This window comes from Charadrius vociferus, unplaced genomic scaffold (genome assembly GCF_000708025.1).
Source record: "Charadrius vociferus isolate BGI_N301 unplaced genomic scaffold, ASM70802v2 scaffold306, whole genome shotgun sequence".
Lineage (NCBI taxonomy): Eukaryota > Metazoa > Chordata > Aves > Charadriiformes > Charadriidae > Charadrius > Charadrius vociferus.
The window spans coordinates 1,788,678-1,808,338 of record NW_009648963.1 but is presented as its reverse complement, the minus strand read 5'-3'; the positions used below and the strand labels follow the sequence as shown (position 1 = coordinate 1,808,338).

At 39.6% G+C, this 19,661-nt stretch overlaps 1 protein-coding gene across 3 annotated transcripts in view; it reads left to right on the top strand.

Annotated features, from left to right (window-relative positions):
• The window catches only part of LDB2 (LIM domain binding 2), a 224,910-nt gene that overhangs the window by 202,244 nt on the left and 3,005 nt on the right, over positions 1-19,661 (top strand). Inside the window, exons 6-7 of one of the 3 annotated variants that reach the window (XM_009887633.1) lie at positions 10,833-10,956; positions 12,098-12,240. In XM_009887633.1, the coding sequence (XP_009885935.1) occupies positions 10,833-10,956; positions 12,098-12,240 (267 nt within the window). Of the gene's footprint in view, positions 1-10,832; positions 10,957-12,094; positions 12,247-19,661 lie in introns of all 3 variants that reach the window. The other 2 variants (XM_009887632.1, XM_009887631.1) reach the window with 2 other exon arrangements.

The window sequence follows — 19,661 nt, the reverse complement described above, 5'->3', positions numbered from 1 at the left end:
AAAAGTGGCAAAACTGATAAGGTCTCATTGTTGCACAAATAGAAAAAGCTAACAGTTTGCATATCAGAAATATCAGGTGTTAGGATTTGACTCAGAACTGCTGAATAGTAGCTTGTTTGCCTTTGGAGAAACAGAGAGGAAGGAAATGTCATGCAGCAACATCACACGTGATAGTGATGGGAGATGGCAAACAGGGAAATAGACCTTTCCGATGCTGTTTCCTAAAGATACTGTTTGGACTGGCTGTGATGGCGGATTATTAAGGAATTCTGATTATTAAATATCTGTGCTTGGCAAAGAATAAGACAGGAACAAGCCTCTGTTGAAGTGCACAACAGCCTCCGAAGTCACCCTTGTTTTGTTCTTAACTTGGTACTGTGTAAGAAATAAAATTGGTGATTGTGTTAGGAGCAGAGGCAATAATAATGAAATGAGAATAAATAGTCAGCTGTATGATTTTTGAACTATCTAGAGAAAACAAAATTACGAAAGCTACCAAATGTCATGTGCTTTGCACCAGGCCACCAAAACACAGCGAGGTAAACCAACAGCTATTGGGTTCCTGTGTCAATTCATAATCTATAATTGGATGTAAAAAAGGAGAGACTTGTTCACAGGACGAGGATCAAGTAAAAAATATGTGGTCCAAAGTGCTTAGTTCCTCCTCTTAATTAGTACAGACCAGCCTTAAGCCCCACATAACGGTGGAACTCTGTCCAAATCCAGTATAGGCTGAAATCAATGAATCTGTTCCGATTTACATTAAAATTTAATTTTGTCCTGACGAGCTCTCTTAACCTGATAATCAGCACAATACCAAGTGCAGTATAAAGGATCATATCATGCAGTCAACATGATGCACTTTGCAATATAATTTAACACTAATGTTAAATTAAATTACAAAGATAAATTTTATGGTCTCTCAAAATCATTTAAGAGCTTAATTCTGATCTGAGATGTGTAAGACACAAATCTTGCCTATTGATCATTGAATATACAGATAGTTGTGAGAGAAGAATCACACAATATGATGGGCTGTACAAGACTCTTCATTATGATACAGCCTTGTGATGTGATGTATTGATCCTTTTCTGCAGTTAGGATCTCTGCTCAAGAAGGCTCAAGCAGGTCGACCTCATTGCAGAAAACATCAATCTATATACTTTGGATGAGGCCAGATTGCACCAGGAGGTCCATAAGGAAGAGTTAGATGGTGAATTATTCAGATTCTGTGTTTTCACAGCCTTCAGAACTAAGCCCATCAGGAGGAAGATGAGACTTCTCCTGCAAGTCCTTTTGTTTTCATTAGCTGAAAATACATGCAGCACCTGGATGCAGTCTGCCTCTGCCATTGGGATTCCAGGAATATCTGCTTGTATTATTGAAACCAATTGCCTTACTTTGCCTGATTTGTCGTCAGGGGAAAAGGAAAGGAACAAGATAACATTCACTGTTCACTTTGGTGTAGGAAGTAGGAAAAGGCATGAGCCCAGCTGGTGCAAACAATATTAAAAGCTCATAAGGCTTGTGTGATGCTGTTGAAGGAAGAGTTTTTCAAAACATCTCCCCATTGTACAGAGGGTGAGTAGGAAAATCAGCATTTACTGAAAGGACATTCTTTTAATGGCTGGGTAATGAGAGGAAGAGTGAATAATTTAAAGTTGCAAAGTTCTTGCAAAGAGTCCAAAAAATATAAATCTATTAAAAAACAGTATTAAAACTTCAAAGAGAGAAGCAAAAATACAACAATAGAGCTCATTTCTAAACCCGTAAACTATAGATCTAAAAAGAAAGATTAAGGAAAATCACAAGGAAAGTAAAAAGAGCTACTTTTTCAAAAAGTCTGAGGGGAGAGGGTTATCAAATAGTTACAGCAATAACTGGGAGGCCTAAAACATTTTTTTAATGCTTAGGAGTATTGTGAAACAGAATTCATTCCAGCACATGCTGTAATGATGAGTGCACTGCCAAAGTGATAACTAAATAAGGCAGATGTCAAACTCGTCTCCACAAATGCAGCTCCAGCATGAGTGCTTCCCCTCAGATGGGAAAAGGAGAGCGCATCTGTCCAGTTCAGCACTCATTACATGGCATCTCGAAGGTGCTTCACACCAGTCATTACATATAAACTGAAGATGTCACTAAGACTGCTCATGTGCAGCATAAGAAATGCTTAGTTTGGTACAATATGAATGCTAAGGAGGCCCTCAAACGAGGTTCTCCTCAGGGGAGATCGTGCTCAGCTGTCTGCAAAGCATTTCAGCAGCAGTTCTGCAAGAACAAGGATGTTTACAGGAATGCTCTTCTGGTTACAGAAGTGTTGAACCTGGAGAGCTTTTGGTAGTATGAGCACACTGCAGGGACTGAGGAACCTGAAGTCCCACGTGGGATGCAGGGAAGGAGGGAGAAGCTTTTTGAATTGTAAAGGAGGTGGGGTTCCTTGCAGACCAGGCAAATGGGGTTGATGCTGTCACTGATGCCACCACATGAAAGGGCAGAATTAATGGCCACAAGAGCTAGCAAAGTTTGTGTAATCACCTGCGTTGCTCCAGAGTGCATGGAGGAGAGGGCACTGGTGGAAGCCGTTAACTAGCTGATGTGTTAAAAAAAAAAAAAAAAAAAAAGGAAGGAGATAGAGAAAGAAATTAAATCAATTAAATCGGGGTCCAACACACTAACAAGAATTACCCGCAGTGCTGGTGATAGCTGTGCTGTGTTAAGAACTGTTTCTGCTTCCTACCCAGTCATCGTATCTGCCTGGAAAAACGTATTTTTTTTAAGCTTAGCCTTACCTGAAATGAATGCTGCTTCTTTCCATTCTCACTGTTGCTGGGAATTGAAATGGCTGCAGATACAGAGCAGTGTAAAAACATGATGAGCTATGTAGCTTGGGAGCAATTGAGCAGCTGAATACTGCATTATTGAGAAATCATTTGCTACCTCTGGGTGTTAGTGAGAAACTGGAGAGTCCTAGACTGGCATTCAGGGCAGAGCATAGGATGAATAAACATTACAGAGTGCTGAGTATTTACTAGTGAATCCAGCATGGAGCTTCAGTAGTTGCATGTCATCCCACCGCGTCTTGCAGGGTTGGCAACACACAGGAAAGAAATAGTGAATTCCAGGAGCCTTGTGGCAGAATTGATCTTATATTGTTTCCTAAATAACAAATTATCAATGAAATGAATGACATTTTGCTTAATGTGCGGCAGGCAATCTGCATAGCAAAACAGCCATATTTTCAAGTGACAACACGTGAGAACCATTTAAATATATATCAGTAGTCCTCAAGGGATTTGTAGATAGCTACATGAAATTGTTGTTTTCGTGTGCATACTTCACTGTTGCCAAATTACTCCTGGCTTAGTATTTTCCCTCTTATCTAGTTGAGATAGGAATCTCTCCAGAATGAGGGGCTCAGTAGTTTGTAAAATATCCATGTATATCTCTGGCATTGTATAAATAATAAATAATAAGCTGTAGATGCTAATGATCATTAATATTGCAAGTGTTAAGCTGGAAATTCTAATTCCTAGCTTCTTAGGTGATTGCAAGTATAAGTATTTTTTGACTTAGCATGGTGAGTAGTCCACAAAACATGGAACCTTCTCCAGTGTGGAGTGATGGCTATTAAGTATATCCCAGACCCAGTAAATCTCAGTTTATGGAATTTGTCCCAGAATCTGCTCTTGCTATGGTATTGTGCTGCAGAACGAGTTTCTGCATTTTTTAAAGCTAACACAAAATAGCCACTCCATATGGTTTTGGAGACATACTTAAAATATGAGCCAACTTCAAGCTGATGCAGCGCTGCCTTGCTGAGCCCTGAACTAGTCTAAAACAATTTCTTTGAGAGGTGTGATCACATTCATCTCAATGAGATTTTAAGTCAAAGCATAAAGAAAGAAACTTCAGTGACAGTTTTTCAACCTTTTCATTACTATCTGTTTAAAGCAAATGTATTTAATTTAGGAGTAAATACAGTAAATGTGCCTATATCATATTTCCAAGCAGTTTCCCACCTCCTTCTGGATACCAAAAGCTCATATTGTTCCCTACCTATGTAGCAAAACCAAGGACTTCAATCTGCTTATACTCTGCCAATTTGAAAATCTTTGGCACAGAAGGAATTGGAAATACAGAGAGAACAGTAGTCACGGTAAACAAGTCAGGGATTACTCTATGGTATTGGACTACTTAAGCTGTTGGGGTTAAAAGCTGCCTTTTCATTCTGTCCCAAAGATCACCTAGGGTTTCACTAAAATAAATAAGCCTGTGCAGACTGGATTTTGAATAGTCAGGTTAAAAGAACTACTTTTATAATTTAAATCAAAATGGTTACTGAATTTGCTGCTTGCTACACTAAGTACTGCAAAAATTCAAAATCGATCATTTACTCATTCCATGTATTTATTACATGGGATGTATGGTGAACATTTCTTATTAGTGTCCACATCTCAGCGGGAGTGTACGGTGGCTCTTCAAAAAGTGAAAGCAGGTAGTAAGTTGAATGATGGAAAGCTCAAAACCACTTATTTTGGCTTAAAGTTTATCACGCAGAGAAGGAGCATGGATATAGTTGATCCACTGAAACGCACTGATGGAAGAGACTTATATTTGACTTGACATACTGGGCAAGAGCTTAGAACAAAGCAAAAGCAATCCCCTCCAGAAAAAAACAAGTATGTAAAAAAAACCCCTCATTTCTTTTGGTTCATAAAAAACCCAAAACATTTCTCATTTATATCTCCACGTTTTTAATGGAAAACAAAGATGGGTTTTAAGATGGAAATGTTCTGTATTCACATGTGATTCTTAAAAAACACAAGCTATTTTGAGCAGTGAATTGCAAGCTGGCCAGTGAAAGAAACAGCAATATGTTCCTAGGAAATTTTCATTCCTCCCTCTGTTCTGCAGAGGAATGATACTTACATTAATTTTGAAAAACAAGCACAAGCTGAGAAATTTAAGCTCAGCTATAAGCCTTCCCTATTTCTAACACCAAAGAGTGAACCGTATTGAGAACTGCAGCAAAGCATTTCTGTTTCAGTGCCACACTGCTGGGAGTGCAGAGCACTTGTACAGGGCATTGACACCACTCCTGGAAGTCAGACTTTCAGGTACAGCTCTTTCACAGGGGCTGAAAAAAATAGCCATCATGTGTCCCCTTCCTCATCACAGATGTATCAGTAACATATCATGGACCTCTGGAAATATCTATTTGTGGATGTCCATAAAACAACGTGCAGAGACATTTCAGTTCTTTTCAGAAATCCCACCCCACTGAAGTCAATAGGACCTTTCGCAGGTAAACGCATTGGGGCCAGAATTGCACCAGCAGTGTTAACTGGAGCCATTCTCTCTAGATCACATACAGGGTATGCAGAGGGAAGACTGCATTTCAGCAGTCATTGTGTTCAGATTTGTTAGTTAATAACTCAGAATCTTTGTGGAGGATAAAAAATGAGCACTAAAAGAAAGCACTGAACCCCTTCAAGGCTGCATAGTGTATTCCAGCTCTACCTTCACTGTCAACATCCTACCTGAATATTAGACAGTGACTAATACTCCCATTCAAATGTTTTATGTCACTTTTAGGAAGGGTTGCAAGTCTCTGTGAGCTCTGACCGTGCAACAGTTTCTATCATTTGCAAGTGATTAATACAGGCATTCAACCAGGAGAAGTTTCAAGCATCAAAGAGTTAAAACTAAATTTCAGTAAAACTTCGGGGAAGACTCTCGTCAGGTTCCTTCCTAGTTTGATTCAGACAAACTGATATTGTCTCATCATACATTAACATTTTTAAGTGTCGTCTACTTGAAAGTTTGAGTAATTCTTTTTTTTTTTAATTGCGGTTAATGAAACTTTTGCTTATACAGACAAAACTGGTAACCACAGGAAGAGAGACTTCTCAAAACCTGCTTCTTTTGATTGACTCTGGGACTCATTAGCTGCCCAGCACTTACTGACCAGATATGTTTCCTGCTTTAAAGAAACCGCCTTGGTGATTATGTCAGTCTTACCACCTAAGTCCTGCAAGACTTGAGTCCCACTGAATTCTCTTTAAAATGCAAAAAGCATTGAAAACTGAAAGGCTGCAGTTCTTTTGTGCTTCTAGCATGTAAGCAGGGGAAGACTGTTAGCTGGGCTAGCTCTGCCACCTGCAGCTCACAGCCGGCAGGACCTCTACGTCTTCAACAGCGTAACAAGCCTTCACTACTGGAAATGCAAAAACTCATGGAGACAAGAGGTTTCAGTGAAGAGGGTAACTGCTAATTAAATTAGCAATAGAATACATAACTTCTGGTATGCAAAAGTGAGGTAAAAGGGAGCTTTTACATTGGTCTTCCTGCTAATCTTCACTGCTACCAGAATCGGCATGTATTCTCAGAATAGAATAGAAACCTGGCGTTAGAACAAAAATCATAAGGCTAAAACCCTTCTTGGTGTGATTGAAGTGATCTCAGAGCTGAATCTGACCCCTTACCTATGAAGGCCGATTTTGGCTCTGCTGATAACTGAAGTATTACAGGAAATTATGTGTGGATCTGTATTCTCAGAAGCCTCTAACTCCTGTCTGCTGTGTCTCCAGTATCTCCTCATATAACTTCCTTCTTAAAACACGCAGTTTTTTGAAACCTATAAATGCTAGTCTTCTCTAAAAGAAAGTCACTAAAAAAATAAAATAAATCAAATCCTTCCAGATGTGTTTTACTAATGCAAAAAAACATGGGCTTTATTATGTTCCCTACTTTCACTTCGGTGAGCCCCAAGGGTATAACATTACCATTTTCTCAAGTTGCATCCAAGCCCTGTAATTGATGGATGGTCCATAGAATCCATATGGAACTCTAGCAAAATCAGGGAGACTCTATACAGCACCAAAATGCATGCATGTGTCCCAGTGTGTGCCAGGCACCCACAAATATAAACTTTTCATACCAACGACTTCTCCCACTGTAAAGCACTGTGTTCCTCTCTAGCACTGGATCCAGCTCACAGCTATCCACAGGGAAACAGCAACGGTTCCGCAGTAATGGTCAGACATCGTTGTGATGAGTTCAAATAAGAAAACATGACTGGTAACTAATTCTAATAATATTGGGTTAGTAAGCATCATGTGGAGTTCTTTCAGTATGTTTTAGTACTGCAGAGGGAAAATATATAATGTATTATGATACACAGTCTTTCAAATATGATTTAAAAGCTAAAAGAAGCATAATTTTTCTTTTAACTTTGGGCTACATTCAGTTGCCCACACACTTAAGACACCTTCTACTGCCTGAAACATCCACATGGAGCCTTGTGTCATTCTGGGACAGCACAAGAGATCAGATGGATCAGATCCAGCATACCCTAGGGCATTTCAGCTGGCATTAGCACCTATGTGTGGGCCAATGGGTCCCACCTTTCCTGTTGTCTAAATGTGGCGCTTGGAAATATCTGTGTCTTGTCAAGTGTTGCCACTAAAGGTTATGGGTCCTTAGAAATGTAGATATTATTTCTGTGATCATATATTGTCACTACACTAAAGTCTTTAAGTCCTTAGGGTGTTTTCCTGGGTGATTGATTATGAGCTGTGCAGAAAATGAATATAGAAGAGCTCAGTTTTGTTGGTGTTCCAAATATTATAGTACTACAGTAAAGACTTGTACATTTTGATATTATCCAATCCTTGAAAAAATGTTAAAATAGATGTTTTGAAAAGGAATCTCACAGAGTGAGATTAGGTGATCTATGGGGAATAGGCAATCTAAGCCTCAGGCTTCTATATCCAATGAACGTAGGAGTATGTAAAATATTTCGTTAGGTTTGTTTTAAGAAGTCACTTTGTAAAATGATGCAGTCAAACCAGCCTGCCAGTTACCCTGCTCACTAGCAGTTAAAGACGGTAGGTGGTTTTGGCCGACCTAGCTCTTAAATGCATCTTGTCCCCACATTTTTAATCTAGCTTTTTGCAAAAAACACGCTACTGATTGTCCCTGACAGGTTGCTTGGTCTTAAGATAATTGGACCACTATCTTTTCCTCATGCAGGGATTTGGTTTTGAGTCACTTCAGATTTCAAGTAGGTTTCAAAGGTCACTGAAAAAGACTGTGAGATTTAATATCAATCATTGTTAATCCAGTTCGTTTTACATTTGTGCCCAGTTCACATGAGCTAGATGCATTTAAAATGGACTTGTCATTATAGAGTGCAATGCCCTCCTATTACTCAGGCATCCAAAGCTGACATTACAATTTGCAGACTTTAGAGGGACAAAAGGGTTGTGATTTCCCCAAAACCAGAAGAGAAATTCACGTGAGTCCGTACAGCTCCCAAATATCCAGAAGATGAGACCATTCCATGTCCCAGTGTAGGGGCCCCGGCACTTGTCATTGAGTCCATGTGTGTGAGATCAGTCAGGCATTGCTACATTTTCTGTCCGTATCCCATTTTAATCTTGTGTGTGAAGTGAAAGAGATTATAGACAGGATTAGCAGTCAAGATATCTACAGACAGCAGGGACTGCATAGTTCCCCTCAGTGCGCATTACGGTTAGCGCACAATAGGAAACATCTTTGCCAGATGATAAAGAAGAAACATTCTCTTTGTTGCCAACAATAAATGTATACGGAGGAGTAAATGTGTCGTGAATAAGGCATCCCTAAGGAAATCTTGGAAGACCCTACATGTATATTTACATACGTTTAGTCCCAGCAGCAGTAGAGCTATGCGAGTGTAGTGCTCTGCCCAGGCTAACTAGTTTGTTGAGAATTATCACAGCTATCTTTTTCATGCTAGTTAGTATCTGCTTGTAATGAGACAATTGAGGCAGCCCTGCTAGAAACCCACAATTTTGAGAACCAAAGCAATGGTGTCGATTATGATCACAAATCTCTCTCTCTCTCACACACACACAAAACCTGAGCAAGTGCCTGCAGGTTTTAGAATAAATTGAATAACAACTCAAAATACACCTCTTTCACAGCATCAGTTCAATCCTGCACATACTTTAGGGCCTGTTGCTCTTAATTTTTGGTAGAATATTGAACCAGGGGAAAATCTGAGCCAAAAGTGCACAATCCGATAGCAGGTCTCTGTCTATTAAATTACCTTGCAGATATTTATCTACAAAAATATATGTAAAAAGACTATGCAAGAAAAAGGTCAATGAGGTAACTGCAGATTCAATTTCTGCATTTGGAAAAAAATAATTCCTCATGCTGAAGCTCTTCATTCTCCCTGCTGCTTTATGTTATCTCTGTTTTAACTGCTGTTAATGAAAGGCTCATCAAAAAGCACTGCCAATACACAATAATATTTAAATGCTGAATTAATCTCTTACTGCTTATGGCAGCTCCCTTTCAGCTATTTTCCCTGCACATTTGGAATGTCCGTTTATGTGAATGAGAGTGGGGTACACATGAGGAGAATGGAGCAAATATTGGTCAGCTCTGCAGCCCAGAGAGAAGAATTTGCCTCATGTCTCATATATTTGTAAAAGCACGGAAGGAAAATGTTGCAAGCTGAAGTAAATCCAAGATGCTCCTTCAGCAAGACTTCCTAAAACTAAGTAAATAACTCGAAACAAGACTTAGCTTAAGTTATGCCTTTCTGCAGTTGCCGTTCTAACTTCTAATAATTTGACCAACTTGTTGCCTTGCTTCTCTCAGTTAAAAAAATCCAAACCTTCCCCTGCTTCTAAATACAGTTCTGCTTTGAAAAGTTACTCTAAAAATGGCATGCAGGCTCCATGTTTATTCTATGTCAGTTATTTCCTTATCAAATGTGCTCAGTTAGCAGGTAAGGAACCTAGGGGTCAACCTGGATTTTTTCTTCACATGTAGGATGACCAAAAAATCAAGGATCTTGCAAGAGAGAGTAAGCCCTCAATAACATGTGTGCAATTCTGTAGTCTTCTGTGGCTTTGCATAAGGTTTAACTGACTGGAAATGATTCTGTGGTGATAAACAGGAGGGAATAGAAACCAGCTCACTTTGTTCTTTATGCTAGAGCTGCTGTGCTAACAGGAGCAAAAAGCGGTGAACAGTGATTTTAATTACTAAGTGAACAGATAGAAAATATATGACTCTATTTAAAGAAGAGGTTTGCTTGAAATTCCATGTTTTCAGAAATCTCCAGCTTCTACATAATAGAGCATTCAAGTGACGAGGAAAATGAAATGCTTCTCTTTTTTCTTGGTCATGTCATTCATGTGATGGGAAGAGAATGTATAGTCCTCATAACAAGAAAGGAACAAAATTATTTGAATTATTTTGCATGCAATAGCAAGATAAAATATCATGTTTACAACCCTCATTTATGAGAAGTCTTCATTGTGGAGTGCAGCAGGTCAGAAGATCAGTGTGTGTACATTTTGCTATACAGGAATGATAACCCGCTATGGGCATTTTATTATTTATTAATTCATCTTTGCAGCTTTGGCAATCAAGCATAAACAATTTCTACTCTTCTGAAATCTCTGTAGTCCGGAAGACCACAGTTGAAGTTTCTCCGATTTTTCTTTTAAATACTTAAGATAGCTGTCCTGGTTTGAGGCAAAAAAGAACCAATTTTCTTTTCAGTAATTTTACTTTTCAGTTAAGTCTCTTCTAACTGACTGCACTCTCTGAAATTAATGGCATGACAATAGCAAATAGTGAGCAAAATTTTTCTCAATTCAGGCTTTTGATCCTGCAATCCCAGTGCAGATTAAACTGAGCTATACAAGGCATACTCTGTTAGCAAGGGCAAAAAAAAGCCAAGAATATACTTTCCAGCTATGTAAATACTCATCAACTGAGTCTTTGCTTGGATGAAATAATTCTGTTCTGACTTTTTCTTCCAGTTGTGTGTAATACTGGAGCCAATGCAGGAACTGATGTCAAGACATAAAACTTACAATCTAAGTCCTCGAGACTGCTTGAAGACTTGCTTGTTTCAAAAATGGCAGAGAATGGTAGCCCCACCAGGTATGTTTCATTTCCAGTATTCTACTTATTTTATAGTTAAATTAATATAGAAACATTGGGAAAATTTACTGCAAATTTGCTTACAAATGAAAGTAATAAGAATTAGCACTGTTCCAAAAGTAAGCCTGAAAATGATTCTGATGTTTTATGATTTCAGTCTGACCCAACTGATTTATAGATGTGCACATTCAGATGGTTTCACTATGACTAGGATATAATTTAGTACAAAAATGTGTGTAGATGGAATGCAAAATGCCTACTGCCTCCATTAGAATTCATCGTTTGTGTAATTCAGCTTCCTGCTGTGACTCTGAAATTACAGCTACAATTCATAATTAATTGTCTTTGAGACTAATATAATGTTATTTACAGGCCTGGACCTAATCTCCTTCCTCTTACACCTCAAAATAATAATTCTCTCTTTTTTCAGATTATTAAAGATTTGTATATATAAGACTATTCACATGGGCACCCAGGACAAATTTTAAGCAGTACAGTTGCCCCTCTGTTCTTTGCCAATTTAAGCAAAGCCATGTAATTGTCCTGATTCAGTCTGCGTTTGGAAGATGCACAGAGAAATAGCATTCAGTACTCTCTAACGTGTTCCCTTGGGAGGGGCGGTTTTAAAGATGAAGCCCACCTCAGAGGTAGAAGGAACTGAAATGGTAGTTGCTCGTAGGCTGTATCGATGGCAGCAGTAGGGTAGAAAGCTACCTTTAGCCTTTGCCTCTGGCTGGCTCAGTTGAGGCCGTACCCTACATCAGAATAAGACCTGGATTTTGGTTTAGCACTGTTGCTTGTGGTGTGACCTTCAGCAAGTTACACGGTCACTTTGAGAATCATGATAGTTATCATGATACTCCCATTGGTAAAATGCTTTCCAATATCTTTATAGATAGTGCTGGGAGAATAAACTTGATCAGTCCATTATACAAAATTGAAAGCAGAGTCCATTGGTTTGGGTCCAAATATTATTCTACGGTTTGTATGTTAAATCTACTACTAGTAGTAGTACTATTAGTAAACATAGGAATTTAAGACTAGATGAAAAAATATTTCAGCACTTCTGCTTATGGATCATTTTAGTACACACTTTACAATATCTACCATTTGCTTTCCTTCTTCCCATTTATTGCAGCAGAACCCACAAGACAACCGACAACCAAACGGAGAAAAAGGAAAAACTCTACCAGCAGCACTTCCAACAGCAGTGCTGGGAACAATGCAAATAGTACCAACAGCAAGAAGAAGTCAGCTGCTGCAAACCTGAGTCTATCAAGTCAGGTACCTGTAAGTCTCACTTTGCTTTTAGGCCTGAATCGCATATGGTGCTTTAATTCTTTCCTTACATTGTAAAGAAGGTGCATTCTTGAGCCTAAACTATCGCAAGCAAAAGGTGATCTTGCACAGTGTGCTGTGGAAGCTGGGAAATTAGTGGAGAGATGTGAAGAAGGCATTCTGCAGTGCAGCTTTAACGAATGATCCTCAGGCAGGGCTATCCTGAGGACCAGGCGTGATATTTTTAACGCCTGGGCCAACTCCTCTGCTAGTCAGTGTAGTCCCTCCACTGGCCATGAGACTCAGATTGGGCCTTGTGTTTTTAGAGATAGCATGAGTCTTGCAGACTCGTCTGCTAGGTGCTAAGTGAGGATGAGTCCCTGTGGAACAGGACAGCTGTACCTGAGCAGACCGCCGGTCTCTCTACGTTAGTACCTTCCCTCTAATCAGTGTCGGGTTCAGATGCTTCAGTGGAACAGGTTATGAATTAACTTACCTGCAGAGGTTATCTCTTTTTCTAACCACTTCACTTGCAGAGGGTATATTCCCCGGAATATGGGTCTCGGCTTATCCACTCTGCTAGCTGTAACTATTGACATTCTAATTATATAGGGAAACACCAAGTCATTTCCAGAACTGTACCAGCACTTTAATAATGTCACATTTATTGCCTTAGTCACCATATAGGGGTAATCAGACCCCAAATTGTGACAAAGTGTGCTTCAGTCAATAGGGAGATAGCTTATGCATTTTAAAGCTAGGGAAATTATTTTGATATTATAGGAACTATAAAGTGGTATCTGGGGAATAACATGCAGGGATTTTTATTGGATTTCTGATCAGCAGATAGGAAAGGGTTAGGTCTCCTCTGAAGCCTGACAAAGAATATAGGCCTTTTGTTAGCACAAAGCAGGCACTTCCTAGGAAGCTTGAATACCCAGATAAAAAAGAGGAGTAGACTAACATCAGTGAAATGAAATAAAGATTTTTGTTTAGCAACTGATTCAGAAATCCACTAGCTTACAGAAGCTTTGGGCTTCAGTACATTAAACTCATATTTTCTCCTTGTCATATTAAAATTTTCACGTGGCTCACATCCCTGGAGTCAGATTCTTTCCCTAATATAGGCATCTCTGTGTTTTTCTGGCAGCACAAAGCAGTCAGAAGGCCAGCTACCTGATCCCCTTGTAGCAGGGACCACTCTGCCTCACTGACTGTGTCTGCCAGAAAACCCCTTGGATCAATAATCAACCATATTTAAGAAAAAAACAGCAATTAGGTGCAAAACTGAGCAACCAGTTAGTTCCCTGCTGTTTCCAAGTTTAAAAGACAGTAAAAACACTTTATCTTGGCTACTCCTTGCCCTGAGTACAGTCCAGTAGGACCAGAATCTGACCCCCTGCCTCTCTTCAGCCTGCTTCTCCCTGGAGAGATGACTTTTGTTGGCTTCAGTGGTAGCCATGTGTACTTGTTCGTCTGAGTGTAATTGAGCCCTCTGATAGTCACCTGTCACTCCCACTGATGTTCAAGCTGACTTCAGGTACTGAAAGGCTACTCCTGACAGATGAAGTAGCCAAGGCTATTTTTCTTGATGGAGATTATAGTTGAGCATCTGAGACATAGTGATGAAGTTTATCATGGTATGAGGGATGGATTTTTAGTCTTCATTGATTTTCAGGATGCTGCATAGTCAATATTTTTCAATATTGTTTCCTTTCTGTACAAGAGTAGCAAGATGCTCCAAACTTTTTTGTATGGAGGGTCAAGTTCTGTTTTTAGGACTCTTGCCCTTTCCCTCTGCACAGTGGAAGATGCTTAGCTGTTCCCTTTGACATACAAACAGCTCTTCCCATCTTCCCCACAGCAAAGATAGCAAACCAGATGGAATTGATGGTTGGGCCACCCTGTAGAGTAGACAGAACTCAAAATAATTTTAGCTGTGGGATATTTTGGTGTAAAACTATTCAACACTTTTCAGTTAAATAGGGAGATGTTACCATGTTTCTTCAAAATTATGCATTCTTTGAAGTGGGCCTTGTTACAGGCATGCCACTGCTTTCCGAAGTTAGCTGCAGGTAGCAGTAACTTGCTTTCTGTTTCTTTCTCTTAACTTTACCTTAAAGCGAATCAGTCTGCAGTTAATGTTTGATTTCCCTTATCTATGATAGAAGACAAGATCTTGTCAAACACAATTTGACAGTTTTGAACTAACTTAAAGCTTTATTTGGCCATAGAGCTTTCTGTGAATGGGACCTTACTGCTCAGTAGAAAAAAGCTGCTGAAATCATTCATTTTCAGTGTTAAAAGCATTTCCCCCCTCCTTATTAGAGAAGAGGAATTAAATCACTGCATCTTCTGTCCAGATGACTCACATAAGCAGAGCTAGTTTGAATTCTGTTTTTCCCATCGTCCTCTCTGGAGAACCCCAACAATAAGCTCATATCCATACCAAACCTGGATTAATAGGAAGTCACAGACTCCAGCTTTCTCTTTTTCTCCAGTCATTTCTTCCCAGCCAGCAAAGACAGTCTCTCTACCATAATAGAATCTAACTCCTAACTTCCTGTCACTTTTATGCTCCTATGTTGGTTTCTCTTTGACAGTAAATTAAACCCGGTTACAGAATGTTTCCTTCGCCTCTATTCTATGTAATGACTCTTGGTTTAGGACACCAGTAATTGTTCAGTTTTGCTCCTACAGTAATGCTGTGTACACTCTGGCAAATGTGTGAACTTACCATATCCCTCATCCAAATTTCTCACCTAAACCATTAACTACTGTATCTTTAATGACATCTTCATGTCTGGAGAGGCAAATTTTGCATGTTCAGGACAGATACTGGAAAGCAGCTGGAGTGCCATCAGCTATGACAAAGCCTGAAACTTCAGAAAGATTTGTCATTTTCCCCATAGCGCCTTCCAGATCTTCAGATAAATACATGGGGCTAAACAAACCTTGATTGATGAGATGGAACGTTTTTTGTCACATACGTATCTTTATTCAGTAATAGGAGGTTGTGCCATTTCCTCCAGCTGCGTATTTTCTGATCAGTTCTTCAGGCAGGGACAGTGCTGACAATACAGAGCCAAGCCCAGAAAGTGAAATGATGTGGTTGTATTTCCATGCATGGATCAGGTTGGCACTGCACCCTGCAAGTTCAGTTGCTGAGGCCTAATCAATCAGTATCATTTCTGTCCTTTGTGTTGCCTTAAAATTATTAGCACTTTGTTTTGACACATTCCGATACATCGTTAATAACACAGTCCTCAAAAGAATCTTAAGGGTCTCTGCCAGTGGGTGGGTACGCATCTTCCCTCTCATCAGTAATATGAAAAGGGTCAATCTCAGTTTGTCCTCAAATCTGTAACTATTTTTTATAATTTCTCAACCCTGCTAAATATAATAAAGTTTTGCCCTTTTGACAGTCACTTGCACTCTATTATACTCATTTTCCTTTATAATGTGGTTTCTGTGATTCCGTTAGTGATTCTCATGCTATTGGTAGTAGAACTCTTGTCCATATAACTCTTCCTGCACAAGTCCTTTGTTTAACACCTTTCCTATATATTACATATTTCCTACATTCTTAAAACAAATGTACTTTGCCAGCATGCTACATGATTGCACCACCCAACTCATGCCTAGGTTGGCCTATTACTTGTCCAGTGATGCTTTTGACCTGAATCCTGCAGGTGCTGAGGCAACAGGCTGTAGTGTGTTGGAACTAGAACCAAGTGTTGCTAAAGTCACTCTAATAGCACAAATACAAAAACATTTTTCTATTCTTCTCACCAGAAGTTTTCTTCTCTCAGGCTCTCATGGATGCAGGCTCAAGACTTCCAGTGCTTTCCACAAATGCGTTGCCTTGTGTTTAGCGTGTAAAGAAAGTTGACAGAACAGGGGCCCAGAAACTGTAGTCTACTCAGCTGTCTTAGTCTCAGCAGATGCTAGTCACCTGAACTGTTCTTAGATTTGTTCATGTTCTCATTCACATCTCTTCTTTGGAAGAAAAATTAACCCATTGTGCAGAAACTGGAATTACCAATTTCCTCTTTCCTCTAAACAAAGAGCAAAGATGGGCAAAATTCTTTCCTCAAGGTTCGTAGAAAACTTGTCTTTCTCATGTTAGCCTTCCTATGATTTCAAAGAAACTAGTTGTCTAATTTGAGTGAGTCACTGCCTTATCCCTTACGCATTACTAATTTCATCTAATACGTGAAGCTAGCGGCAGAGTTTTCCCAATTCTTTGCTCAGTTTTCAAGTCTCTTTAGAGGCTGAGATCTGATTCCTTTGCATTTTTCATATTCTTCTGTTTCAAATAAAACCTTCTTGCAAGACCAGGCCCCTGTATGTAGAGCAGTGACCTGTACACTGTGATCTGTGGATTACAGGTATATGCAAGATCATCAGAAGGGGTCCATACATCCACATCACTTAAGTATCACTTTCCATTAAGTTTAATAAAAACAGTGCATACCAATGATCCATTTTCATCTCTTTGAATTTGGAAATTTGACAACAATGCACAGCTCTCACAAACTCTTAAGAACCATTGCTCTAGGCTGCTCCAGTCATAACCATAGAAATTAATAGGTGGATTTTACTTTCATTTACTGACGAAGACCCTGTTGAGTGTAATACTGTAACCATGAACCCAGTGAAATATCATTTGTGTTGGAAAGAATAAAGCCTCACTACATGCCACTAAGTAAATCAAGTGTTCTTTGTTACATCCAGAGTCTTAATTAGAGTCTCCTTGCACTCTTTAAGTGAGTTACATACCTCAGAAATCTCTCTTTCTCTTTGTAGTTCTCTGTAAGCTCCTCAAAAGCCAAATCCATAAATAAACCTGCTAATATCGAAGGCAGCTATACAATCTTTTCCATGTTTCAGAATCAGGGGGTAGATTTAGGTGGTTTGTAATGGATGTTGTAGCACCAGCGCTGCAGTTCCAGGGCCAGAAGATTAGTGTCAGAAATTATCCTGTGTCTCAGAACTGTGCAATTCAGAATCTAAGATTTAGCCATAAGGAGATGAGAGTCAACAAGTTGGTTTCCAATTGTTGCGCTTTAGGAAAAATATTCCAAACAAGACCAGAATGTCAAGTTAACACAGAGGACTATGATGAGATGTGAAAGATAACCATTTTCCTCTAAAAAGTGTTTACTTTGAAACCTAATTAAAATGTCAGTTCTGTTTCTATAGATCATTTCGACACCAATGTCAGTCCGATGTTTTTGTCTTGGAGGCAGTGACCATTATGGGTGCGGGCAGCAACGGGGCCCTCAGTCATTTATAAATTTGTGTCAAGGAGCTATGAAGTCAATTGTTATAAAATAATCACCACTAACACGATTCTGTAAGAAGGAAGGAAGGAAGGCAGGAGGAGGTACCCTTCTTCTTTTGACTTAGCAGTTAGAGCTATGCTGGCTGCCAAAACTAGTGCAACTTCCAGTCCTTGGAGTATGAGGCTTGCTTTAACTACATAATTGATAGTTTCAGGCTTTTTTAATTATCTCAGGCTTGTGAAGCACTGTTTGTCTACTTCTGGGGACTGTGACACCTGAGCTACAAACTAATCACTGTAAAACACTGAGTGGGGCTACGTTTTAACAGCAGCAAAGATGGCAGGCATAGGGATGGGGAATCTTACATGGCTGATGACACATTTTTACCTCCAGACTCCAGTAAGAGATTGTTTAGCCATTGGATGATCTTTAAAACCCCAAGTTAAAAATTTTAGATACGTTACTGGGCATAGCAGAGCTAAACTTTGAGCTAGGTATAAAAAAGATGAAGCTTGAGAAATGACCGGTCTGTTAAATAGAAGTGCCTGCATTTGAGTTGTGCATGAAGTGATCTCTGTGTATAGTTTATATGCATCAATTTAAGTTTGGATGGCAATTAGGGTTATTTCAGGATGAAAGGTATGATATACATGAAAGCTGCTTTTGTGGTTATATTATTAAACAATACATTTCTATCACATAATGTAAAACATCCACTGCTTTATTTACAGTGCTTCACTGGAACCATATTTTACTATCATGAGACATTCCTTGACCAAAAATGTTGTTTCTAATCACGGAGTAAATTAATAAGATTGAGTGACTACAGTCTAAATCTTTTTTAAACTAATCTAGTCGAATATGTGCTACCATAACTAGGCCATAGCAGTGTGTGCTGCCGTGCAAGAGACTAGGGTTTAATTCTTGGATTCTGCTTCTCACTCCATGAGCAGGAGCTAGGAGCACTCCAGAGCTGCAGCCTCAACCCTGGGAGGGATGGAGCCTTGTGTCATTCAACAGCAGTGACCCCCACTGGCCAATTTAAGGAGAAGCATTGAGGGGCTCTAAAAGGAGTCACTTCCAGTCCTCCTCAGAGGTTGGTGGTCATTGCACGGGATCTAGTGAGTGGAGGTTCAATGGGGTGCACTCGGTGGGGTCTTCAGCTTTCATTCTGAGGAGCAGAATCCTCTCCGGGGAGGAACCAGCATGTGCGCTTCCTGAGACACTATTTTTGCCTGACATAACTATAAGTGGCAGGATTGTCAAGAATATATATATATTATTTTTTTAAATGTCCTGTAACTAATGCTGTGATATCTATCTTTTAAATAGAATGAGGGGAAACTCCACTAACCTCAATATAATTTTAGTTTAATTCCTAGAGAGAGATAGAGAGAGATACTCCGTAGCATGGAGAGAAATATAAGTGCAAACTGTCCTCTTGGTGGGTGTCATTATTCTAGAGGAATAATATTTGCAAAGAATCTGAGAAATTAGAGATGGAAATACTTACAAGGTCATTGAGCATCTCCCCGCTGATGCACGAAAGTTTCCTACCACAGATTGAGATTTTTCCCAGCCCAGCGTTAGGTGACCTGAGCAGCAAAGTTAGCACTGTTCCAGTGGGGTCATTAATTCTCAGTCTGCGGTTCTCAGTAACAGGAATATTGTCTTAGCAGTGGAGGTTACATTTTCATTTACTTAATGTCATCTTAGTACCCTAGTTTACATCTCATCAGATTGGCCAAAAGCGATCCTCTTCCTTTCAGCACTTGCAGCTGTTAAGCATATTTACCCTCCCAATCATTTGGTGGATGCAATACATATTTAATTCTTTCCCGTGGCCTCCCCAGCCAGCTGTTCTAGCCCCATAATTATTTTTGATGCGCTTCTCTAAGTCTCATCCAAGTTGCCAACCCTTTGCTGGTACGGCAACAGGGAGAATTTGAGGTCCGTACTCAAGAGCGTTGAAGTAAGAGGAACTGTTGCCACCTCGGTCTGTGATTCTGTATTTCAGCCACTGTGGTCCTTTTTGCCTGCCATATCACACCGCACGCTCCAACCCGACTTGCTGTCCTCTGCCAGGTCTCTCTTGTCATTACTGCTCTCGCAATACAATGGGGTCAGGTCTGGTTCAGC